Source organism: Etheostoma cragini, chromosome 2, assembly GCF_013103735.1.
Source record: "Etheostoma cragini isolate CJK2018 chromosome 2, CSU_Ecrag_1.0, whole genome shotgun sequence".
Classification (NCBI taxonomy): Eukaryota; Metazoa; Chordata; class Actinopteri; order Perciformes; family Percidae; genus Etheostoma; species Etheostoma cragini.
This window is the reverse complement of record NC_048408.1, coordinates 15,803,273-15,829,117: the sequence shown is the minus strand read 5'-3', so window position 1 is coordinate 15,829,117 and position 25,845 is coordinate 15,803,273. Positions and strand designations below refer to the sequence as shown.

General features: G+C 39.4%; 2 protein-coding genes across 17 annotated transcripts in view; one reads left to right on the top strand and one right to left on the bottom strand.

Moving 5' to 3' along the window:
• LOC117936122 (intelectin-like) lies at positions 1-4,505 on the top strand. The gene is made up of 8 exons (XM_034858921.1): positions 1-249; positions 1,541-1,648; positions 1,732-1,890; positions 2,010-2,257; positions 2,617-2,775; positions 3,465-3,582; positions 3,879-3,985; positions 4,076-4,505. The coding sequence occupies exons 1-8, from the start codon at positions 225-227 to the stop codon at positions 4,217-4,219; spliced, it is 1,068 nt and encodes a 355-aa protein (XP_034714812.1). The 5' UTR covers positions 1-224; the 3' UTR covers positions 4,220-4,505.
• Positions 4,506-7,286: 2,781 nt separating this feature from the next.
• The window catches only part of slit2 (slit homolog 2 (Drosophila)), an 83,233-nt gene continuing 64,674 nt past the window's right edge, over positions 7,287-25,845 (bottom strand). For 6 of the 16 annotated variants that reach the window (XM_034857759.1, XM_034857779.1, XM_034857789.1 and 3 more), the window contains 24 exons: positions 25,137-25,287; positions 24,906-24,980; positions 24,513-24,656; positions 24,050-24,193; positions 23,763-23,929; positions 23,489-23,621; positions 22,162-22,230; positions 21,822-21,893; positions 21,475-21,546; positions 20,729-20,800; positions 19,209-19,372; positions 18,770-18,802; positions 18,026-18,150; positions 17,753-17,850; positions 15,147-15,286; positions 14,527-14,550; positions 12,484-12,577; positions 11,999-12,136; positions 11,253-11,493; positions 10,503-10,633; positions 10,198-10,352; positions 9,446-9,800; positions 9,047-9,261; positions 7,287-7,905 (listed from right to left, as the gene is read on the bottom strand). In XM_034857759.1, the coding sequence (XP_034713650.1) occupies positions 7,649-7,905; positions 9,047-9,261; positions 9,446-9,800; positions 10,198-10,352; positions 10,503-10,633; positions 11,253-11,493; positions 11,999-12,136; positions 12,484-12,577; positions 14,527-14,550; positions 15,147-15,286; positions 17,753-17,850; positions 18,026-18,150; positions 18,770-18,802; positions 19,209-19,372; positions 20,729-20,800; positions 21,475-21,546; positions 21,822-21,893; positions 22,162-22,230; positions 23,489-23,621; positions 23,763-23,929; positions 24,050-24,193; positions 24,513-24,656; positions 24,906-24,980; positions 25,137-25,287 (3,269 nt within the window). In that variant the 3' untranslated portion in view covers positions 7,287-7,648. Of the gene's footprint in view, positions 7,906-8,755; positions 8,800-9,046; positions 9,262-9,445; positions 9,801-10,197; positions 10,353-10,502; positions 10,634-11,252; positions 11,494-11,998; positions 12,137-12,483; positions 12,578-14,526; positions 14,551-15,146; positions 15,287-17,752; positions 17,851-18,025; positions 18,151-18,769; positions 18,803-19,208; positions 19,373-20,728; positions 20,801-21,474; positions 21,547-21,821; positions 21,894-22,161; positions 22,231-23,488; positions 23,622-23,762; positions 23,930-24,049; positions 24,194-24,512; positions 24,657-24,905; positions 24,981-25,136; positions 25,288-25,845 lie in introns of all 16 variants that reach the window. The other 10 variants (XM_034857863.1, XM_034857880.1, XM_034857870.1 and 7 more) reach the window with 5 other exon arrangements.

Sequence of the window (25,845 nt, the reverse complement as noted above, 5' to 3'; positions counted from 1 at the left end):
AACTGTCTGTCAGCTCGCCAAGACTGTTAACTTTGCTCTCACAAGAGTCACACGACCATAACAAATGTATATTTTATGTCTCACAGTCTGTCAATTTAAAAAAAGATCCTGTTACAACTGCAAAGAAGAGGTCTTTCACCCCAGGACAGAATTTACATCAAAAGTGAATTTGCAGTTTTATTGAGGAAACGGCTAAGATTGACTAATTTCTTTTTAGGTTTTTGATGAAAATTTTCAGTCAGGAGCACGGTAAGAACTGTCACTGAATGTTGTCTCATTTGTTTTACTGACTAGAAATGACATTAGCAAATGTACTTATGTATTTCAGACTTTCAGCAGTTATGGAAATCTTCTACTATTTTTGAAATTAATGTTCATTACACTGATTTGGGTTTTAATTCTCACAATTACATCAAAACTAATCAAAGTTCATCTTAATTTCACACTTGATTTGGTGTTCATAAATATATGAGGCAAAGAGCTGTGTTGTCAGCAAGGAACAAATCTTATAATTTTCGAACTTGTTGGACCCACAGAACATTTTTTATTATTAAAATATTTCAAATATGTAAACCCACGATACTGTATTAACTGTAGCTCTATTATGTAAGATAATATAATATATAATGGGAGATCTATATCAAACTGTTTGAGTATAAGATTTTGGAGATTAATTAGAAAATTGCATGTACAGTACATGCAAGAATGTGACATTTTCTCATAGAAATATTGTTTGACATGATCTAATAGTGTTTGGATATTTTGTAAATAGTATGATTGGATCATTATTAGACATTTGCTGAATCTTAAAAGGTCTTGGTAAGCATCTCTGTTTGCAATTTAAACTGATCATTTAATTTCTATCTCCCTGAGTTTGATTTAGGCATTGCGGCAATGTAATGTGAGTAGTTTTGTTATTTGTTCGTTGGATACATTTTAAAACTGCTGCCATTGATACAGTCAACCACACAGTCAAAACAAAACCACTATGGACTAAATAATTTCCACCTTGCTTCTTTCCCTTTTCTAGACACCAGCTTCATTATCAGTGAGACATGAGATGAGAAGGAAATACAACAAAATAAAATGAAAACCCAACACACACAAATATTATTACCAATTTTCTAGACTCTCTTAAAATCTTAAATTAATTTTCAGACATCTAATATGCCAATATTTCAGACATCTAATATGCCATAATATACACATAAATAAATATGTGGCTACTTTGAAGAAACTAGAATACAAGACATGTTTTCAGTTATTTCACACTTTTTTGTTAAGTGCATAGTAGTACTAGTAGTATTGATGACCAAACCCACCATAATACTGATAGTTCAATTGTATGAGAAACAATATCCACTGTTATATGAATAGTGTCATACATTTTAAAAATATATAGGGAATTGATGAAGGGGTACGTGTGTTCATCTGACAAGGCTGTGGGGGTACCTCAGACCCAAAGGTTGACAACCAGTGGTGTAAGGAATAACACATGGCATCTTTCAAATTTTAAAGATTTTTACATGTTTCTTTACAGCAATGTTACACCACAAGGTTTTGCTTTTAGTGGTTTTGGTGTCAGTGGATCATGTATCCTTTGCTGATCATACATCCCTAGTTGAAGCTGATTATTCTTCAGTTGCAGGTAAAGGAAACACAAAACACACATGTGCACACATTCCTATTATGCTCCTTTTCATATTTTAACACATTTGGCTTCATTTTCAGTAAATGAGAAGCACATCATCACAGAAGCCACAAAGGATGTTAAGAAGACTCCAACACTCACCGTGACAAACTTTGATCATTTGGAAAAATTAAGGAAGAGGTCCACATATGTTGCAGGGAGCTGTAAAGACATCCGGGACAGATATAACGAACAGGAAGGTGTTTCTTCTGACAATACTTTTTAACTTAACAAAGGTTATTGATCAACGTGTTGCAACCCTCTGAAAGTAATGATGTTTTTTTTTTTTTTACATTAACACTAAGTGTAATATTTCCAGATGGATTATACTATCTGACCACTGCTAATGGCATGGTCTATCAGACCTTTTGTGACATGACCACAGCGGGAGGCGGCTGGACGCTAGTGGCGAGCGTCCATGAGAACAGTGTTTACGGAAGGTGCACAGTGGGCGACCGCTGGTCCAGTCAGCAGGGCAACAATGCTGAACTTCCAGATGGAGACGGGAACTGGTCCAACAGAAACACCTTTGGAGCAGCAGAGGGGGCCACCTCGGATGATTTTAAGGTACAACTTGATGTGGTGGAAAGTAACTAAAACTGCATTTATACTGTACTGCATTTAAGTAAACTTTTATGGAGGGAGTCACTTCAATAACTGTTGATCCAATCATCCAATATTTCCCAAAGAAAAACAAAGAGAAAGGTCCAAAATATGAAGACATAGTTTTTTCTTTTTTTCAAAAAAGTACATTTGCTGACACTATTGTTCTTTTACAGTTCGATTTTGAGGTCAATTTACTTTTTAACATAAAGTCCCTGCATACTCTGGATAATTAGACCCCTCGAGGTAAAGTTGGGAGGAGCCATGCAGGGAATTATGTGATATTACCAAACTAACTGAACCAATAAATGTAACTTTCACAGAATCCAGGTTACTATGATATAGTAGCAGAGGACATGTCTGTGTGGCACGTTCCCAACAACTTTCCACTGGAACACTGGAACCAGGCAGCAATCCTCCGCTACCACACTGACAACCGCTTCCTCAGCCTGTATGGAGGGAACCTCTTTCACCTCTTCAAGGTAATGTGAAGCTATGTTAAATTATCATGGTAGAAAGTTACTAAGGACATTGATTCAAGAACTGTACTTAAATAGGTATATGCAATTGAGTATTTCTTTTTTTTTTATATATGGTACTTTTACTCCACTACATGTATTTGACAGCGGGAGTTACTAGTTACTTTGCAGATTCAGATTTGTAATACTAAATATAATTAACATGTAAATGATGTTATATGCATAGGAAACCTGGCAGTATTTGATAAAAATTAGCTTCAACTTTACGAGCTGCAACATTGAAGTGATCCTTACACATAAATGCATTACGAAATATGCAATATAATCTATCCTGAAGTAGGCCAGTCAGCATAATAAGTATTTTTGGTACTTTACGTGAATATTTAGATTCTAATACTTTTGAAGGCTGCTTTTGCATAAGTACAATTTTGAATGCATGACAAACACATTTGGTATGTCATTTCCGTGGTTCTCATTAAGAAGCTTTTTATGCTTTTATTGTGGTTGGTGGTTGGTGGGGGTCACACAAATAACCCCTGCCCCTTTAGCTTAGCCTTACTGTTTAAACTTTAACTTTCCTTTGGAACTGAGATCAAATGTCTAAGGTTACCAAAAGTTAATTAGAACTGACAGTGAATCAAAATTAAGAACACTCAGTGGCCATGCTATGTGACAACAATACAATCTTCTAGCAATATCCAGTGAGATACAACGTTGGCTCCTGCAGCAACAGAGGGCCAGCTATTCCCATTGTGTACGACCACGGAGACAGAGTGTCAACCAAGATGTTGTATGGACCCAATCCTAGAGGTAAACAGCTACTGAGAAGGAAGGAAAAGGAGCTCATGTTGCGCTTTCTCACCATTATGGATATGTGTGGATATCAATCAGGATTAGTGCTTAATGAAGTCATTCATAATTTACTAATGTTATAAGATTTTCCAAAATAGGCTACTGTGTAAATTTACTACAAAACAAAGTGATAAAATATTCAATTAACTTTTTAAGTTAAAACGTTGTCCTTCAATTATGAAATGGTTTAGATATCAACTAAACTAAATTAATCCTGCTGCAATCAAGTCGTGTTCTTTTTGTTTGTGTGAAAGGGGAGTTTGAACCAGGTTTCATCACATTTAGAGCAATAAACAATGAACGTGCAGCCATGGCTATCTGCTCCGGGGTCAAGCCGATCACTGGATGCAACACTGAACATGTGAGTCCATCATTGCATATTGCAAAAACACAGCAACTTAAACTGTTTAATAATACGGTTGTTATTGTGTGCATGTGTCTGTGTCTCCAGTACTGTATAGGAGGAGGTGGATATTTCTACCCTGACCAGTGTGGGGACTTCCCATCATTTGACTGGGACAGACTGGGAAGGGAGCAAGGCTGGAGCGCTTCCAAAGAGATGACTGAGTCTGCTGTTTTACTGTTCTACCGCTGAGAGGGTTATTTGTACATGTTTTTGATGTATTAAACATTTGAGGATTATGGCATGTCAGTTTAACCATCACAGTTGTAGTCAACTAGATTTCAATAATGGTCAAGTCAGATTAATTTGTAAAGCTCCTAATGACATTGTCTCTCAATTTTCTTAGCAGGAGCCTTGGTTTTCTGCTTGTGTTGTTGTAAAGAAGATCTAATGTTACAATATAAAGTATTTTGTAATTAAGTTGCACACCAGCAGATGGCGCTATAAAACTGCATAATAAAACAAAATATTAAACTTTTTACAGTATTTATTGACAGAAAATGCAACAAATGTCCCAAGCGGGACATCTTAACCTTCCACCTAAGGTACTTGAGTTGATTGTCTTTGTCTCCTGTGCATTTGCATTTGTTTAAGGTCACTCAATTTTGGATCCTATCTGTCTAATGAGATGCTCTTTCACACTGCACGTGACAAACAATTTACTTTCACCACACTGGCAGTGTTGATTAATATTAAATTCTATAAGTTGGACATATATATTTTTCACATCCAATTCTTTTTCACAAGTTTGGCAGGATTTCCACCCAGACCAATGTCCATGAAATGTTATTTATAATACAGTTAAAATACTTAAATATTACCTACTACTTCAAAATAGTCAACGTGCTTCTCAATATGGCTTTAGTAACCCATGTGGTTCTAGATACAGTTTTAGAGGCTTTTCTGCAAAAGCACAAATGAGCCTCTCTTTAAAATTGTAAATTCTTAGAATTGTAGGCAACAGTGCATAGTCTATCATAATATATACAGCAGCATAGTCTTTTAACACATTGAATTTTATTACAAATTACACTTGCTACCTGTAGTACAAAAACATTAAAGCATAAGGCTTGCATTTTTTTCCTATAAATGTTTTAATGTCAACACATCTCATGAAAATATCAAACACAACAATGTGTTAGTCTGTCTCTTAATACTTTCTAACTTCCCTCCGTTGTCTGTGGCTCTCAGCCTTAAGCTGATGTGTTCCAACTGAAGAAAAACTGGCCACAAATGTACAGTTTTATTTATAAATAAGGACACAATAATTTACAAAATAAAATAAAACAGCTGGGCCCCAGTTTGTAACTCAAACAGGACCAAAATGTGCATTTCTTGGGGACTATTTGCTACAGATTACTCCACATTTGGTGAATAACTGCAGCACAGGACACTGGCTTAATTTAATTAAACCACAGTGTCCATTATCATCACAATGAAGGAACATGTCACCCAGTGCAAAGTCACCCCTGATTAATGTGTTATTAATAGTTTTTGGACCACAATGGAGGTCTGGGACCAATAAGAATAAACTATATTAAGTGCTGGCTATTCAGACAATGTTGTTTTTTGTTCATTTCATGGGTTTTGTTGGCAATAAGAAAAATTTAGAATATCACCAGCCCTATTGTTTAATATAGTGGGACCAGACTAAACCGGTTTTACATGCTCTAAAATTTAAATGAAATACTATGGAAGTGTGGAGGAGCATATGACACCAGGTTTACAAATGTCACTGCAGAAGGTTAAACATTTACCTAGAGTCTAACAGGGGATGAAGATAAGTAGAGTATGATGACATATTGAACAGTTGCTGCTGTATTCTCCATTTTATGCAAAGAATGTTAAAAATAATAATGGAAGATTACTGTCCACATTATTGTGCTTAACTTTAATTATCATTCTCTTCAGTATTTTGAAGGGAATATTTCTGACTTGGACGTCTTAATGTGACAAAAAAAGCAGAAGTGAGAAGTGTGAGGTAAATATTGTGTTTAATAAACAAACATCAGTCAGGGAACTGACATTAGTCTGGGGATGGAGAAGAGGGGAATATAAAGCACAATGCACATGTGTAGAGGTGGGGGGATGTATTTATCTGTTACACAAGGTGCCCCCGTACAGTAGGAACAGGAAGTTCTATATAACATACAGATCAGGATCCAAGTCTACGGTACAAAAACTTAGCAGCAACATGTTAACATCAGAGACCAAGGGGCTAACAAAGTAGTTTCATTTAGAAAAGTCACAGTATTCTTTAAGCATAAATTTGTTAAAAAGGTAAAAACAGTTCTAAGCATCCTCTATGGTCAATGCTACGCACAAGATTTGTGTGTGAAATACATGTAAATACAGGTAGGGAAATTATCTATACATTTATATTCTAATATAAAGACCTTCTGGTAATGGCACAGTACAAACTCTCAGGAAACGTGACAAAAATATACAATGTCTTCACGTCACATTTGCAGATTAAAATGTAACTAAGGTCTCTGGCAAGCACAATAGTTTCAGTGATCAAAAAAACAACTTCTCTTCAACCAAAATAAAGGACACCATTTTGTTAGTTCAGCTATCTTGACAGATTATGTCTTTTTAATACAAAAATAAGGACAAATATAAATTAATATATATTAAAAGAATCAGATTGATACATAGGGGATCTACTGAATAAGTACAGGTATTTATGATACAATAAATACTTGTCATTCATGACTGGGGGTAGATATACAGAGAGTACTGTATTCAATCTGGCAGGTCTTGTGTAGAACTCTTCTACAGATGAGAGCATTTGTGTGTGTGTCTGTGTATGTGTATGTGTGTGTGTGTGTTTGTGTGTGTGTGTGTGTGTGTGTGCATGTGTGTGTGTGTGTGTGTGTGTGTGTGTGTTGGTCAGTAGCTGTAAAAAATACCACAAGTTTGAGCGCAGCTGTGTATAGGATCGTGCACACAGCCTCCAAGGGTTCAGGAGGTCTGTCGAGGGAGATACAGTGGTGGTTTCTTGTGTCGTTGGGGGTAATCACTGCCCGCCGTCTTCCATGCCTTAATGCAGCTTCACCCAGTGGTGAGTCTATGGTACTACCAGTTAAGGTTACTCCTAAAACACATAACTCACAGACACAAAGCAGGAAGTCTACAGGAAGCAGTCAGCCGTCAGTGACCGGTCAGTCCTCCAGGGAAGAGACAGTGTGACACACTATTGGAGTCATCATGACCAACAAAAAGAAGTAGATGTAAGGAAAAGGTCAACTCTTGTGTTTTTTTTTTGTCTTTTTCTCCACTTCATAATAAAAAATAAGTCTGTTTTTGTACTTTACAATACAATTCAACATCCCCACCGAGGAAGCATCAATCATCAGTCCAGCACTGACAAAGAAAAGAAACTATTTTTTTGTTGTTTCTCTTGATTTTTTTGTTGATTTTTTAAAGAGTTAAAAAAAAACAAAAAAAAACAGGGATGTTGGGGGAGGGGACTGTGGCGGGTGAAGGTTTTTCTCAGGATAAATTGGGACCTTGGACAAGGGAGACAGGGATCAAGTAAGGCGGGCAAGAACATAAAACATATCGGGAGAGGAGGAAACCTGCCAAGGGTGTTGTCTCTTGTTTTCTTTTTTTTCTTTTTTATGAGGAACACTGTGTACAGCCACACTTGACCACTTTCTCCACTTCCTGGACGAAAGAAGAGCCATCAGTGCACTGGAAGGTGTATTTCCTGCGTTTGCTGCGAAGGGGGGTGCAGCAGGGGCCCTGTCCTTCTGCTCCCCCCGGGCAGCTGCCCCGACACTCTAGGCGGGAGACCTTCTCCTGGGTTTGGCACGCCGCGTAGCCTTGCTGTCTCTGGTAGACATCTCGGACCCGTTCCCCTCGGCAGGCCACCTCTGCAGGCATGAGGAGGGAACAGAAAGGTTACAAGTTATCCAGCTTCTAACTGTTCTGAAATGACAGCGTCACACTGACAAAAGTCTTAATAGTGAAAACAACATGTCAACATGTCGGTAGAGAGGACAATGAGGACAGTAAAATAAAACAAAGCAATGCCATGAGGGTTGACACACTGGAAAAATCCTTGGTTATAAACAAGCAAAGTATTGTGAAATGTTGAGAAATTTGCTAATTTTAAAATAAAACATCTGCCAATGGAATAAAATTTCAGGAGATTTGTGATGCTAGCATCACAATCACTGCACACCAAAACACTGACCTTGAAAGTTAGGTACTTAATATGACAAAAATAACGTCGTGTCATATTTGCTGAAACTGTCACTATATCCTGACAGCAACACACGAGACAGACATAATGTGAAAAAAAATCCTGTTGCTCTGCCTCTTCCTAGTGCTCATAAGAGGAGTCTCTACTCCAGTGTCAATGAGTGCTCGTTAACTGCTACTCTTTAGCATTAAAAAGAGAAAGTCTGTGACCATGTTGAACCAAAAGAAACTTGTTTCATATTTGATCGGAGTTCACAAGCAGTGCTGACACTGAGTTAGACTCCTTGGTTCTGATTGGTTGGTTTACTTATGGAATGAATGAAAACAAATTCTATAATAAGATACTTTGACTTTCGTCAATTGTCCTATTGCTGTGCGTAATTTAAAAGATGAAAAATGAGGGGAAAACAAGGTTAAGCAGGGCAGTGGCAAGACATACTGTGGGTTGAATTGGAGAGAAACCAAGAAAGAATATGAGAAAAATGGAGTAAACAGTAAGATGTGACCAAGCAGTCTCACCTGATTAATTTCCCGCGAGGGATTAAGAGGAAGCTCAGAAGATGCTGAGTTATAAAGGCAAGGGGTTAGAAGGATTAATGCAGAGACATTTAGCACTGTTAGATAAAGACTGAGTGTGAGAGACTACAAGTAACAGACAATGAAGCAGAAGCTTAGAAGAAGTGCTGTTGAACATGCTTCATATTCAAAAGCTTGTACAGTAATATATATATTAGAAGAATGTGAGTGATCAGCACTGTAAACAGGTAACAATTAATGCACCGACACACACATCATACATGATTATCTCACCTTTGTCACATGCCTCTCCTGTATATCCACTATTACACTCGCAGTATGCCTTGCCCAGGCCAGACAGTCTACATTTCCCATGTTTGCAGCGAGACAGACTGCAGGGATTAGCTGCATCCTGGTCCTGCTCATCACAGAGTACACCAGCAAAACCAGGCTGGCAGCGACAGGAGTAGGAGTAGGAGTTGATTGGAAGGCAGGTACCATGGATACACCTGAGGATGGAGGAGGGAGAGACAGAAAAGATAAAGATGTGGAAAGATATACAAATCTTCCAGCTAAATCCCTCTTTGGATCCTAGAAATTTGGCATTCAATGTGGTTTAAAACTCATGCCAATAACTGTGATCACCCAATCACCTACACATAGACATACAGTAGAGGCACAAAAAGCGCTTACTTGTTGCCATCACAGGGATTGTTAACTTGCTGGTCACACACTGTTCCTGTCCAGCCCGGGTGGCAGGTGCAGGTAAAGCCACGATGCCCTGTTGGGTGGCAGTCACCCTGGACACAGGCTCCCCTCTGGCAGGGCTGGCAGCCAGGCTCCACCCCGTGGCCCAGCCACTGTCTGGTGGTGCTCTGTGCAGTCCCGGAGCCTGGAACCCCTGTCCCCAGCCCAACCCCCAGGTCCTGCAGCTTCCCGTTGATGTACACGTTACGGAGGCAGCCGTGGAAGCTGGTGCCGTTGCGTCCGCCTGAGCCGTGCTGCAGAGACGAGAGACCCCCGGAGGCTGAGGAGCGTTCTGGCATACCTGGAGGGAATTAGAGAGATTAGAGCATCAATTTGTAGAGGTAAATATCTAAGTATTTAAGTAGTGCACAAATTAAATCCTATTGTATTTATATAGAGGCTTTTGTGCAAGATTGCAATGGGTGTTTCAGACATAAGAGGGTAAATTAAGTTTTAAATTAATATTGAGTTTAGGTCACACTAAACGGAGTACATATTCATTAAAGGATGGCACTATGTCCCGTTATTATGACATATTCATTATACCTGACCGACAATGTCAATGTGATGGGTATTTTTAAAAATAATCAATAAAAAACATTTTTGTTACTTTATAATTGTCTGTGTCTCACACAGACACACACACACACACACACACACACACACACACACACACACACACACACACAGGTCCGTACCTCCCAAGTAAAGCGGAGAATCTATATTAAGTGTGGATTGTTTGCTGATGGAGTTAATGGATTTGGGAGGCCCGCCGTCAATGGACAGAGACAAAGTCTGGTCTGATGCTACCAACTCCACAGCATGGAAGCTACCATCATTCACTGTCTCAACACTGATGGAGAGAGAGAGAGAGAGAGAGAGAGAGAGAGAGAGAGAGAGAGAGAGAGAGAGAGAGAGAGCATTGAGATATTGTGTTTAAACATTTATATCATCCATCAAATGAATGTGGCAGTTGGACATTTCTGCTTATATGTGAATGTACCTGTAAATAGCTGAAGGAGGGTAAGATCCAGTATCGTAGCTAACCCTGAGGCGTCCCCTGTACAGCTCAATGGCAATGTGATCATTGTCCCCTTTATACAACAACACGCCACTGTCTTCATCTGTAGCAATCTGAAAACACAGTGGGATATTTGTGTAAATGACCTTAAGTAAATTAAAGCACCAATGCAACAACATAAAACTACTCCTGTTACAAGCAAATGTCCCACATTCAAACACTCTTACATCAGAAAAAATTATTAAAACCTGCTATATTGTTTGGTCCCTTTGAGCAGCAGAAACAAGCTCAGAAACAAGGAACCATACTCAAGTCCAATATTCATTCTCTTTGATTTCTAACGTGAAGCCCCATTATGTGCCTAGCATATAAGCATATTGGGTGTCTAAAAGATACTTAACCCGCAAAACTGATGGTTAGCATTATCGGTATGCTGATACATAAGAGGCACAAACTGGGGCTAATTCCTGGGTGAAATGAAGTTGTTACTGTAAAATGCCAAATGCTCCGCTACGTTCACCAGCTAGTCACTAACTCTGTCTTTCTGTCACTCCGCCTGTGCAGAGCAGGTAGTATAAAATGGGGTTTTAGACTTTTTTTCACTGAAACTGTATCTTTCACTGCTGCGTCTAAAAACAATGTTATGGGTAAAGTAAGGGTAAACCCAAAAAATAAAGTTGTGGGCCTGGACATCTAAGAGTTAAAAAATGAGGCTCTGTATAAAGCTCACACCTGTAGACTGATGTTGGTCTCTGGTGAGAGGAGACTGGATGGAAGTTGCAGGTAGGACTCGCGATTGACAAAGTTGACACTGACCAGCGTCTCACAGCGATCGCCCTTGTAGCCATGGAGACACTGGCAGCGGGGGTCCAATCCCATGACAACACACTGTGCCCCATTGAGGCACTCGTGGTTGTCACAGGGGCTGGTGCGAGGAAGGACCATCGGGGGAGAGAACTCGCAGAATAACCCACTGCAACACACATTCAAACACACATTAAATACAACAAGTGTGCATAAAAACTGTTTTCCTGTGAAAATCAATTTGCTTGAAATTTGTAGTCTGTGTAAGTGCTGACATGTTGTCCTTGTTTTTATTTTTCAAAATACTAATCATGTTCGATTGGGGATTAAGAGATAGCAATAACGTAGTAGTGAACACAAGGGGGAGCCCCTTCTACACCACACACTGCAAATAAATACACATTTATCATGGTGTGATGATGAGAATGCTATGTTTCTTTTGTCAAACAGAAAAAAGACAAGAAAAGGTTTTGAAAAAATTAAAGACAATGGTCAGTGATTCAGAAACTATGTAAATATGTTAGTAATGTTTTAGAGCAGCAGTTAGTCAGCAATGCAACAAATGTAACAAGCACTGCACAACACTATTCAATTTTATTACAAATGTTGTTGGTCAAGAGAATAGTACTTTGATATCATAAATATGTGTGTTCTTGCTGGGGTGTGTACCTTACCTGTATCCCTCAGGACAGACGCAGGTGTATCCATTGATTGCGTCAATGCACTGACCTCCGTTCTGACACTTGTTCTCTTCACAGTCGTTATAGTCCAGCTCACAGTGCTCACCTACATAGCCTGGAGTGCACTCACACCTAAAATGTACACATACAAATACATAAATGCATGTTAATACTGAATTTTAATCCTCAGATTGAGCAGCAGTCTTGTTTTTTAAACACACAGACAATCTTGAGAATGTACACAGACAGAAATTTTTCTCTCTCTCTCTCTCTCTTTCTCTCACACACACACACACACACACATGCACGCACGCACGCACGCACACACGCACGCACAGACAACCAGTGTCTCATTTATTTCAGTGTGAGAAATGTTAATACTCAAATCCTGTGCGAGAAAAACAAGAAAAAAACTGCAAACATCACCAACTCTGCTGTACATGTGTATGAGTGTTTGTGTTTGTGTTGAGTATACTTACTTGTATCCCTGTGGGGCCAAAATGCACTTTGAGTCGTGCTGACACGGGTTCAGCTCTGGAGCGCAGAAATCAAGTTTCTCTTCACATAACTCCCCTAAGAACACACATACACACACACACACACAAACACACACAAACACACACACACACACACACACACACACACACAGACACACACACAGACACACACACACACACACACAAAGTGAAATTATAATATAAAACATAACAATATTTGCCAACTTTAACACCCTGACAGTGTTTGCGCATTTTGGTATGATTGAGCATCTCTTTGTGTATATGCAGTGCTGTACGTATTTGTACTGCAGGCCCAGAAATGTGTGTGTGTGTCTGTGTTGTATGAGTGTGTACTCTGATGATGGATGACTCTTGTGGCCAGGACCAACACACTGGTCTGATAAATGATCCCATCTCTGGGAACATCATATACCTGATGATATTCCTGTGTGTATCCCATCGTTTCTGAAACTCTGAACTCCGTACGGATCACTGATGAGGCATCAGGGACTAAACCAATACTCCTGACAGCACAAAGTCTACTCTAGGAATAGTTACATGGTAATCAATTAGAATGTGTGAGAAATGATTGGAGATGCATATTTGTACTTTGAAGCTCACAGTGCTACCCTTATTAGCTTAACAGATTCTTATTTTGAAACGGGAATCCTCACATTCTTTATATTTAAACAGCAGGAGTCTTCTTGTCCCAGTCTATTAGTTTAGGATTGCATATTTTAACGGCTTTAATAAAGTTCACCCAGCTGCCATTAAGAAAACTGGTGAGCTGGATCAAAAAACACTCTAAATGCTTGTTTGACAAGTTAGAGTTTCTCAAAAAATTTGCAAAGTCTGGGAAGTGTGGGTAGATAAAGTGGATTTTAGGCTCAGATGTTTTTAAGTATTTGCTCTTTTAAATGAATATGTCAATTGTTTGTATTCATTGTTGTGTAATTCTGTGTGAGACTAGCTAACAAAAACCATTATCACCAAAAAGTAGCCATATTAGCTTCAAGAACAGTTTTGAAGTGCTATATTGTGAGATATTTAGGTTGCAGACAGCAGACTACAAGTCATCTCTACTTTCATTCCTTGGTTTGGAACATTCAATTTCAATTCAATTCAATTCAATTCAATTCAATTCAATTCAATTCAATTTAGTTTATATAGCGCTAAATCACAACAACAGTTATTTCATTGCACTTTCCATAAAGAGCAGGTCTAGACCGTACTCTGTGATATTATTTACAGAAACCCAACAGTTCCCATCATCAAAAGACACATCAAAAGCACACCGTTCTGCTGCCAGAGATTAGAACAAAAGTCTTTACTTCCCACATACTATTGTGCACGGCAGAGCGTAGTGAAATTTGACCTCTGCATTTAACCATTCCAAATCCTTAGGTGCAGTGGGCCACTTTATAGCACGCGGGGAACTATTAGAGCACCACATCTGAAAATAGTCTCTACCAAATGAACTCTTGTCTGACAAAAACTACAGTGCCTAGCTATTTGTATTGTATATCACTGAGCCCTTAAAAAAATGAAAGTGAATATTTGTTATCTGTTCTTAAAGATGTGTCTTCTAGAGGAACAAATGGTTTTAGAGTTCCATACACAGGCAACGGAAATTGGAAAGTATTGAAAGATAAAATAACATGTCGTTGGTTTTGGTCTTTCTATGGACATTTTCGACAGTGACAAAAACAAAGAATATTCCCAGCCTTTGGCGTAAATGTCGAAACGATCATCTGGAATATTATAAGACAATTTACTTTGACTTAAGTAGCAACATGTATGCATAAAGCAGCAAGCAGAATAGCCCTAGATATCTGAAAGGACAAATTCAGCAGTGTGTTTGAACATCAAGGACATGCACTTCTGAGATGGAGCATGACTGCGTACAATATGTTAATTCTGTGGGACCAACATTTCTGGGGAGCATGGATAAAGAAGGAAGGAATGGAAGGTAGGAAGGAAGGAAGGAGAGTGGGACAGGAATGACAGAGAGAAGAACAGACTAACCTCTCTCCACCTCATTGGTAGCAGCTGCAACCACAAAAAAAAGATGACAGATGATAGAAAGCAGAGCGAGACATGAAAAAAGACAAAGGACAGTGAGACGTAGAAAGAAAGATAGAGAACACCGCCACAGAGGTTAGCAGTCAAAGATGATGAGCACATTGCAAAAGCAGACAAACAAGTAGTAACAGACCAGTGTTAGTTTGAAGAAATACAAGATACAAGCTTGTGTACACAAAAAGAAATTAAAAATAGAAGTGAACTACAATTCCCGAGGTTAATTTTTGCAAGAGAGGTAACGATTATTTTACTGTGCCTTTAATTGGTCTGAAAAAGCTTAAGATTGAGGTGAAAACACAACCAGCACCTCGAATCAATTTGGTTTAATTGCTGAGAAATTGTTCTCCATGGCAACAGCGGCCAAGCTCATGAGTATTGTTGTATTTTTAGCCACCTGCCATGCCATGTTGACAGACAGAAACAAAGTTTAAATAATAAAAACTGGTGTCCTTGACATAAACCCACAGGATCATTACATTACCAGGAGGTTAATGTAATTTCTTAGTTCTTGTAATATTGACAACAACAAATTTGAACTGGGAACAGAGAATAGAGAATATTACCTGTGTATTCTAGTGAGCACATGCATGTGTAGTTGTTAATTCCATCGACGCAAGTAGAGTTGTTCTCGCAGTCGTTGTCCTCACAGTCATCGATGTTGATCTCACATTCGTCGCCTTCAAAGCCCTCTGGACACACACACCTGAGATCAAGAACACACACACACACACACACACACACACACACATCTGTAAGCACAGTATCAATGATAAACACATGTAGGGCTGAATGCAGATCACTGTCAACAGAATTCTTTGAAAACAATAGATAACGCACACAAACACACACACACACTATCCATTGGTAAAGCTCACAACAGTTGTGTCTGCTTCATCTACATACCAAATCCCTAGTTGAGGGTCATTATTCTCTTAATGTGAGCATGCCTCAATTCTGTATCTACTATTCTATCTACTTCTACTGTATTCACACATACACACACACACACACACACACACAAAGTGGTATATTATGGGTCTAAGAGCTCTCATGCGGCACACACTCGTGGATTAATATCTCATTATATAGTCAACGACAGCTCTTCACCATGAAATTTCTACCCCTGACAACGGAGAAGGAAGAGAAAGCATGCAAAGATGGAAATACAGGCGTGTAGAAGAAGAGTGATATGAAAAAGTAACAGAGAAGACAGAGAGAGGGCAAGGAAGGAGCGAAAAAGGAGGAGGTATGAGCTTGGGTTGGTCTTATTGTCTGTGTGGGCGGTTAAAATCAGCTTGGAGTATGCAGACAGGCGTCAGCTCCCCTCCTGTTAATACTAATGAAGAGAAGGTGATTCTCACGGGGAGCTGTCCAGTTTAGAGACAGACTGAGGACACAAGTGGTCCCCTGTGCCCTTTACCTCCTGTACACTCATCCCCAACTTCCATTAGTGGTGCATCAGTGTCATTGATGGAATTATCTGCTGAATGTCCACAGATCACAGGCTGTGTCTACGTGTTTTCAATAATCACTGGTTTATTGGTTTATTGGTTGATGTCTGGTGCTCACCACATCTCTGTGTTTTTAAAGAAGCTCTGTAGATGTGTGCTTTGATGTTTTTATGTTTTTATGTAGGTGCACATAAAGAATTTTCTATTTTTAATGGCCTGGATGTTTTTGTAGCTGTGTCCATCATTCTGGTCAGTTATGATAACAATTTACTCACCAACCTTATTGCTAAGAGCTGAGGATGCTGCAAACGCAAAATGTTTGTGTTTAACCATATTGACAAATCCGTAATTTAGAAGGAGGAACAAAAATGAGCTAATTCCTGGCTCTACTTAAATCTGCTTACCATACAGTACATTTTTACACTGCAATGGACAAAACAGACCATTTTGGAGCTTTCCCTTTTGTCATCAATTCCACAGAGGTGGTTTTAATAACTGGTTTAATGATGGTATTCGTTAAAGTTATTGTGTAGAATGTGTAGAATGTGAAAATGTGAAAATGTCTGACTTTACAGCTCCCTAATTATACCACTAAAATAAGATAATTTGGCCGAGAGTAATTCAGAGAGCTACCCTCCTGGCAATTAAAATGTTGAAAGAGCAATCCTGCTATGGTTGAATTTTCCAGCTTAAGAACTCATGCTGTGTAAGTTGAGACAGTGGTCCCCCAGGTCAGTGTCCAACATAACAGGAGTAGGTCATAACCTGTCTCAGGCAGAGTGGTAGTTCAAAACCATGTCACCATTAATGATGGGAGACGTAACAGCTGTATAATAAGACAGTGCTGACTCAAGAACTCCCATCCCCGCTAAGGTCAGAGGAGGAAGTTAACACATAACTCATACACACACTCACACACACACACACACACACACACACACCTATAATCCATACACACACAGAAATTGCAGTAGCATTGCTCACATCAAAACACTACATGACTTGTTACGTAGGTAAAAACATTCAAATATTCAAATAAATTATTCAATAGCATCTTCCGACATGCACAGATGAGTGAAGAAGGAGTTTGTTAGGTAATCTCTAAATCTTGTCCAGCATGGATTTACATACACTTTTAGAAAGACAAATTGTGGTTAAACTGTACTGAGAATTCATTTAATGCCTCTGTGTAGATCATCAAAGTCTCCCAAACCGTCAGAGTCCAGCTGCTCCTGAGTTCTTCCATTAAGTTGGAGATCTCACAAGAGACAGATTTAAGAAAAAAAGGTAAAACCCAATGCAACAGAGCCCGAGATCTTTTGACTCTTGGTCCTTAAACATTGGTAAAGCTACAACAAGGGTGGATCCTAGGATTCCCATAATACAACTCAATAGTGTCTTTTATAAGACCCTCCTCGTATGGTAAAGGCTCCTCTTTTGTTTTTAATTATTTAAATTTTCCCATTCATGTATTTTAGGCTTTTAGCTCATTTTATACTCTTTGTGTTTGAAACGGGTGCCGTTTTTATTGTACAGGACTTTGTAACTGTGTTTTGAAAGGTGCTATATAAATAAAGTTAAGATAAAGATCATAATATTATTTATAATAATAATATTATTTTATACAATAACTTTAAATGGTTTAATCATATCATCAATATCATATGAGGGTTATTTTTTCAGACTTTAGAAACCACATTTTTTTAATAGTCTCTCACCAAAAGTTGCTTCCTTCTCCTTCCTTCAGGTGGCAAGTGCCGCCATTTTGGCACGGGTTACTGATACAGGCATGAATGGGCTCCTCACAGTTCTGTCCCTACATACAAACACAAACACACACATCCATTTAGTGCTTCCAAAGAACAAAATCTTCTTATAAGTGCAGTATTTGCATTTTTGTCTTAGCGATAGGATTATCTCATCTCCTTATGATTAGGAGAGACTCTTGAGCAAGTGAATATAATGCTTTTGGCCTCCCGCAGTATGTGTACCTTAAATCCATAGGGGCAGGTGCAGCGGTAGTAGTGCACTGGGTCATTAGAGCAGGTGCCATCGTTCTTGCAAGGGTTGGAGAGACATGGCTCACATTTAGCCTGGACACTCACATCAACTGGACCTGTGTGGTGCAAACACAAACCAGAGAGACGATTAGCTTAATATAATGTTCTACATTTATGGCGTAAGACCAGTCAGAATACATAGGTTGACATACACACAGACAGCTGTACATGATCAGGGACCTGCTTAAACCTCGCATCATCTCAAGGCAACGTTTTGTGCTGCAGAAAAATTATGGTGGTTTTTCCATTTGTCCATGTACAAGACTTTTTTATAAATTTTGTATGTAAAAATGAAAAACAACAACCTTACCTATACTTTAATACATGGTAAGCACACATATATATAATATATAAAAATATATAATAATAAATAAAATAATTACAAATTGTATAGAAGTAATAAGCAAGAGTTGCAGACATGTTACCGAGGTTTGAATGAGAACATTTTCTTTGCAGGGCCATGACATGTACAGGGGACACGCGTACTCCCAAATTGTAGGACAGAACATTAAGCTCTAACAGTTGGAACACACAAAACTGGTCAGAACATGAGGGCTGAATGGGAAGCAGATCGGTTAAGTTTGATAGGGGCTCAAAGCACAAGGAAAACTGTCTCGAGGGGCTTGGGAAGGAGAGACTAAGGAGGAAGTACTGGGATAAGATTGGCTACTTTACCTGGCACCAGAAAACCACAAGGCCCCGGGACTTCTACAGTGCGTCAGTTAGATTAGGTTAAAAATAGATTTCAGTCATGTATACATAGTTAATGTGATATATTAAGGTTTAAAAGTTAACAGTCAGTATCATTTTGTCACCACTGTGAATGTGTGGGTTTTATAGTTATTATATATATTAAAAAATGAACAAGTCATTACTTCCCAGTGTACAATTAGTAAATGGCAACTTGCAGTCTCCTTTAGGAGTCTTCATCAAGTGTGTGTATTTGATGGCACTGCATAATAATGGTCTGCTTGCCTACAAATTGTGTATGCTTTAGTTTTTTGGACACCTAAAAAAGATATAATGATATAAATACAATAATAATACAAGTGTGGATTGATGTACTCTACATCTGCTGGCATGAGCATGTGTTCCTGTTACTGTGTGTGTTTACCTGTGCAGGTAAACTTCTTGGAAGGCGTGGTGAGCAGCAGTTTGTCCGTCATGTCACCGGGCCCGGCACAGCGGGCGATGCCAGGCTCCTTGTAGCCACTCTTCACCCAGTCTGACAACCATTGCATGTGGCAGTCACAATACAGAGGATTGGCACCCAGAGCCCTGCCAACCAGAAAAGAGAAAGGAGAATGAGAACAAAAACTCAGCTCTTCATTTCAGATCTGACGTGCTAAAATACAGAGCCAAAACAAAAGGAATTGTATCACTGTCTAGATATTTACAGACTGAGTTGTATATCACAGTCAAATGAATTGTGAATCATTGTATATTTCTTCCGTACATAACTGAGACTGTAGTGGAGATGTTTTGGAGTATCTATCTCATGCTGGTAGCAGCGTTGGCAGTCATATTCCTTAAACCTAAAACACTTCTTATAAACGGAGACACACAAAGTGTTTCCTGATGTTCTACAGCTCAATAAACAGTCTAAGGCAATTTTTAAGGTAACTTTAATGAGCACTGCATTAAAACAGACAAAGCACTGAAGTCATGCTTAAATTAACTCATTAGCATTATCTGCTTTATTAATGCTCCACAATGAATTTCATGGCATTCATATGTTACTTGGCTACTATCTGACCAGTGACCAGTCATATATAATCACATGCTTTGGATTATTTAAGAGCTTAGAAAAAAACCAATCCGACCGACCTGTTATAGTGTTTAACAAAGAAGTAAGAGCCATTCCAAGGCTTGTAGTTTTCTTGTGGGTAGAGATAATAATAGACTTTTGGTCTGCAATGTTATATATCTCGAAAAAACAGCAGCCTGTCACATTTGCTATCCATGGTGCTGATCCTCATGAGTGCCCCAGGGGCATTCCCACCAGCAGGTTATTAGTATCATCCTTCACTTACAACCACAATATTTCCCCTGTACTCTGTCTACAGAGTGCTTAGTTTTGAGATACCATGCTACAAAAATGTTGGTCAACTGAAGAGAGAGAAAAGTAATAGTTCTCTAGTCTGTAACGTTACTTTTTCTGTTAGTGGTTACATAGTGCATTGAATTTCTGCACAGGAGGGTTCTCAGACGTTTTTGCAGTAAATATATTTAGCAGATTTCCCAGAAATCCATTTTTTAGCAAGGGAGGTAAATATAAATTCAGTTTGCCATTGTAGCTACAAGAAAGGAGCATTGCTCAAAGAAGGAAACGACTTTAGAATCCCATGATATATACACCACCTTTCAATAGTAAATATAGAATAGTGTAGAAAAAGGAGCAGAAAATGGAAAAGGAGATAGTTGTTTATGGGTTTTCTGTTCGGATACATTCACAGAGAAGCCTCACTCAACAGACACTTTTCTTTTGAGCAACGGGAAAGGGCTCTTTGTCATAATAATGGGTTTTCCTTATTTTGCAATTCTATAAGGTTAAAGATAGACACTTCAAACCTGTAGATAAAAATGTTAACAGAAATGTGTGTGCGTGTGTGTGTGTGTTTTTATGTTACTCACAGGTGGGAGAGCGATGACAGGTCTTTAAAGGCTCCCTCTGGTATCAGTGATATGTCATTACCATGGAGAGACCTAAGAAAGACCGAGAAAAAGAGGAAGAAAGAGAAAAAAAGGCACAGAAATGTTAAAAAGACTCTGGATGTTAAAGTGCTCATATTATGCTTTTTCGGCTTTTCCCTTTCCTTTATTGCGTTATATATCTTTTTGTGCATGTTATAGGTTTACAAAGTGAAAAAGCCCAAAGTCCTCACCCTAACCCTAACCCAAAAAGACTCACCATCTCCAACAGAAAACAGCTTGAAACAGCTCTATTGTAGTCCAGCCTTTAACATCTGTGACAAACGTGCATCACTTTGTAAAACACATTTTAATGCTCGCCTAGCTGCTAGCGTGGCACGCCCTCATACTCTGTTTCTGACTGGCTTACAGTGCTGACCTAGGTAGGTACTGTGCATGTGGGACTCCCAACATAGATGGAACAGAAGTGAGATGCCTCACTCTGCAGCTAAAACAGAGAGACACACAGGGTGAAAAGAAGAGCTGCAGCAATGTGTAGTAAAACTAAAATATACTTTAAAAAAATTAAACCATGTAAACCTATGCTGACATAAACTCTAAATACAGTTATGAACCTGAACACTTGCATAATATGAGCACTTACATTTAAAGACTGCAACACTTCTTTAGCACCAGTGGGACTTAAAACACTTTTACGCTGTTTACCACCTTGCATGTGTCGTACTCACAGCAAACGGAGAGACTTGAGTCCATCGAACGCCCTCACTGGTATGCACCGCAGGCGGTTGTAGCTCAGGATTCTTTACACACAGAATACACATGTTGACAAGGAAACAAATGCATACTTTTTTTCAAACTGGCTTCAAATGCAGAAAGACATTTCAGAGCACAATCCTGTTTACCGAGCAAAGCAGTAGAGCAAACACGCATGCACGCACAAAGCCACGCACGCACGCACGCACACAGGCACACACACACGCACGCACGCACGCACACACACACACACACACACACACACACACACACACACACACAAACACACATTGCAAAAGGACTGATGTAAAGCCAGACTCACAGGGTAAGCAGCTCGGACATGTTACTGAGGCTGTTGTTGGATAACGTGCTGATCTGGTTGTTACTCAAATCACTGAAAAGGAAACAATAACAGATACATAAAACACACACAGGCAGCACTGTCAACACATGCATACACACACAAACTATATGCAGTACATATTCAGTACTGTGCTGTGGTCAGGTTGTCAAGCCCCCATCAGGACCAAACTAGTTCACATCAAAAGTGATACAACACAGAGCTCTGGTATAGTCAGTTAGTTTTGGTCTTTAAAAGCAGAGTGCAGGGGACACACGCCAATACACTGTTGTCTGCTGAGGCTGAAGTGGGTGAGACTTACATGAGTGTTAAGTGTTTATAATTGGAGAGCTCCACAGGAACCTGAGTGAAGTGGTTACCATCCAGATACCTAAGAGACAATGATAGAAAAAGAGAGAGAGGGAGAGAAAGAGAGAGAAAGAGAGAGAGGAGGGGGAGGGATGAGAGAAAATAAAGTAATTTAGCCATGTAGGAAATTCCTCATCTCCAGCAGTGGGAACAGTCATTACTACTGCAGCCATTATAAACAGTGGAGGTTAATATCTCACACAGGCATCCTAATACAGTATAACCACCCTGCACAACTGAAATCATATCTCATTCACTCTGTGACAATGTGCTATTAATCAAGCATATTAATTAAGTCTTTAATATAGGAAGTTAATATTAGAAAACGCACTCCAAAAGTGAAATAGTGAAATTATATCACCAAGCCTGGTGTCTGATGTAAAATTTATTTAGGGCTATTATTGTCTTATCATCAAGGACTTTGTGTTTGTGTTGAGACCAATTTCTGGAATAAAATCATTTGTCAGCCTACAGTATGTAGCTTGTGTGCTAATGTTTCTTCTGGTCTGTAAAAACAGAAATATTCACATGAGAAAAAGTCTGTATAATCTCAGAAGGTTTGTGGGCCTGACAACTTTGATGCTACAATGGCTGCAACTCCATGTAAATCTTGGTCTAATCTAGAGATGTTCTCATGCTACAATACTGCCTAAAATGCTTGTATCGGTATCAGGAAGTACTGGAGTTTATGCACCTATCGTAATAAAGCCCAAAAATATATATATAAGAGGTTAAGAGGTTCACAACATAAAGGCAGTGAAATATGTGTGTGATTTGAACAGCTGCCTATGGAAAATACACTTCACTAACATCACCACATGAAAAAAAACGTGGAGGAACTTGACGGGAATGGTTTTATTTGTTAAATTAGACACAAATCTATTGTGATGAGATGAGACGGACAAGTAATGGAAGTCATAAATCCTTTGAAAAATGCTGCCAATGTGGATTGGCTTTCCATCTACCTTGTACTGCATTATCTACTTAAATGCTAATAATTTCTGTCCAAATAAAACCATGTCATCTCCAAACTTGGTAAGAGTTTTCAAATCACTGAAGAATTAACTTTTTTTATGACTTGAGAAAAACTTACCATTTGAAACCTAATGATTGTCACAAAGCTGAAAACAAACTTGTTTTTAGGAACTCGTGAAAAGCTTTGTAAATACATGGTTTTCCCAACATGTCTTGTGTGAAGTTCAGTAATAAACTGCCATGTAAAAGATGGGACACTTGCAATGGTTAAAGTAGTTTGATGGTACTCAATGACGTGAACTCACAGTTCAGTGGTCTCTTTGGGCAGGCCTTTGGGCAGTGTGGTGAGGCCCTTGTTGCTGCAGCGCACCACAGTGTCCAAACAGGAACACTCTGCTGGACACCTCAGCACTGGAGAGCAGCTGTTCTCGTCGTTACCTGATGAGCGATACATAGATGGATGGAGTGGTGCAGAGGGGAGAAACAATGATAGAAAGTGGTCATAAAAAATGAAAGAAATCACTTGTCAGGGCTGCAGATGTTGTAGAGCTTCACATGTAAAGTTTAAATCTGTCTTACCGTCTTCACAGGCAAAGTCCTGGACAGCTACATCCTGGATGGGGATCTCCTTCAAGAAATAAGGATTCTGGCAGCGAGGGTTACCAGTGACAATGTGTTTCCTTCTCAGCCAATCACCGAGCCAAGCCAGGTGACAGTTACAGTTGAAGGGATTGGCCAGAAGGTTGCTGGAGAAGAAGAAAGGAGTTGGATGTTTTATTGTGTGTGTGTGTGTGTGTGTTTGTGTGTGTGTGCATATTTTTTTACATTTGCATTTGTAATGTTTGGGTCGGAGTGTGTTTACTCACAGTGTGGACAGGGAGTGCAGTGTGTCGAAGGCTCCGGGGTTCATTGAGGTGATCTGGTTGTCGTAGAGCGACAAGAGACGGACTGAGCTCAACCCCACAAAGCTGCTGTTACTCACACAGCTGATACGGTTACTCCTCAGCATACTGCACACACACACACACACACACACACACACACACACACACACACACACACACACACACACACACTCAATGTAAACAGTATAATTTACAGAAAAAACAATAATTATATAAAATAGTAATACAATATATTGATGATTAAATGAACATGTGCCTTGCTTGCTGCATGCTGACATGTTTTAAATGTTTGTGTAGATATTTTCACAATATGGGAGAGCATATTTAAATATTACATGCATATTTTACGTGATGATGGATTGATTATGCATTTAAGTAACTGTGTGCGTGTGTGTGTGTGTGTGTGTGCGTGTGTAGTACCCACAGTGTGCGGAGGCCACTGAGTCCCTTCAGCATGCGGTGGTGTATGTTCTCCAATCTGTTTGAGGTCAGAATCAACTCATTGACCCCTGAGGCTCCTTCGAATGTCCCCTCCTCTATGTCAGTGATACGGTTATTGCTCAGGTTACTGCAGGAGCAAGAAAGGTAAGAAGGCAGCACAAAAGAAGAGAGTGAAAACAAGAGGGAAGCAATATGTAGAGAGAGCAAGAGGAGGACAAAGACAGCAAGAGGGAATAGAAGTGTAAGTGGGTGTAGAAGTGGGTATGGTATATAAAGAGAAATACACATTTCTGTGTCAACGTAAGTACGATCACAGCACATGTGACTCTTTTTTCCTGTTACGGTTCCCGTTCTATTTAGAACATGTCTGACTCACATTTTCTTTAGCTGAGGCAACTTTTTGAAGATCCCTGTCGCCTCAAGCACAGTGAATTCATTGTTGTTCATACGCCTAGGAACAGAGAACAGAAGAGGTGGTCAGAGACAAAGAGAGAGAACAACAGAACAGACAGAGACTGAGGAGGACAAGAAGATCAAGGCCCAAGCAAGTTTTTCTTTGCACCACACACAGATATAATTTGTGGTAGAAAAATACAGTGTGACTCACAGTTCGGCGGTGTACTGAGGGATGTGATCTGGTATTTTGGTAAGTTTTTGGTTGGAGCAGTCGACTGTGGTGCCCTCACAACGGCATTTCTCGGGGCAGGCCAAGTCGGCGAAGCAGTCTCCTCCCAGCTTACTGCGGTAATCCTCAGTACCTGGAGACAATCACAAGCACAATATCACTGAATGCCCTCATCGTGCAAGAGTTGAACCCTAGCGTTTACTGGTACCGGTTCCAACTAAAACACAGCAGATGGCCAGAGTGAAGGTTATGATACAATGGAAGAATTTCGACATAGTGCAGATGGGCTGTGCAGCTTTCGTTTGGAGTGTAAATTTTCAAAAATGAGGCAAACATGTTTGAAAAACATCGCTGATTATGATCGTGTGCAACATTGCCCATGGGCATTACTACAAAATGTTGCATATGTATCACAACCTTGGAGCCAAGATACACAAACGTTTAAGACATGTATACAGGCAGTCACGCATCCACACAAACATATTGAAGTTTTTCAGTCCTGTCACATTACAAAGCAACTGTTAGTGTTAGAAACCACAGCAGGAACAAGACAGCATCAAAATTTAGATCATAGCACGAAAATGTTCACACCCACACAGCAGTCATCTATCATAACGTCCAGGCACACACACACACACACACACACACACACACACACACACACACACACACACACACACACACACACACA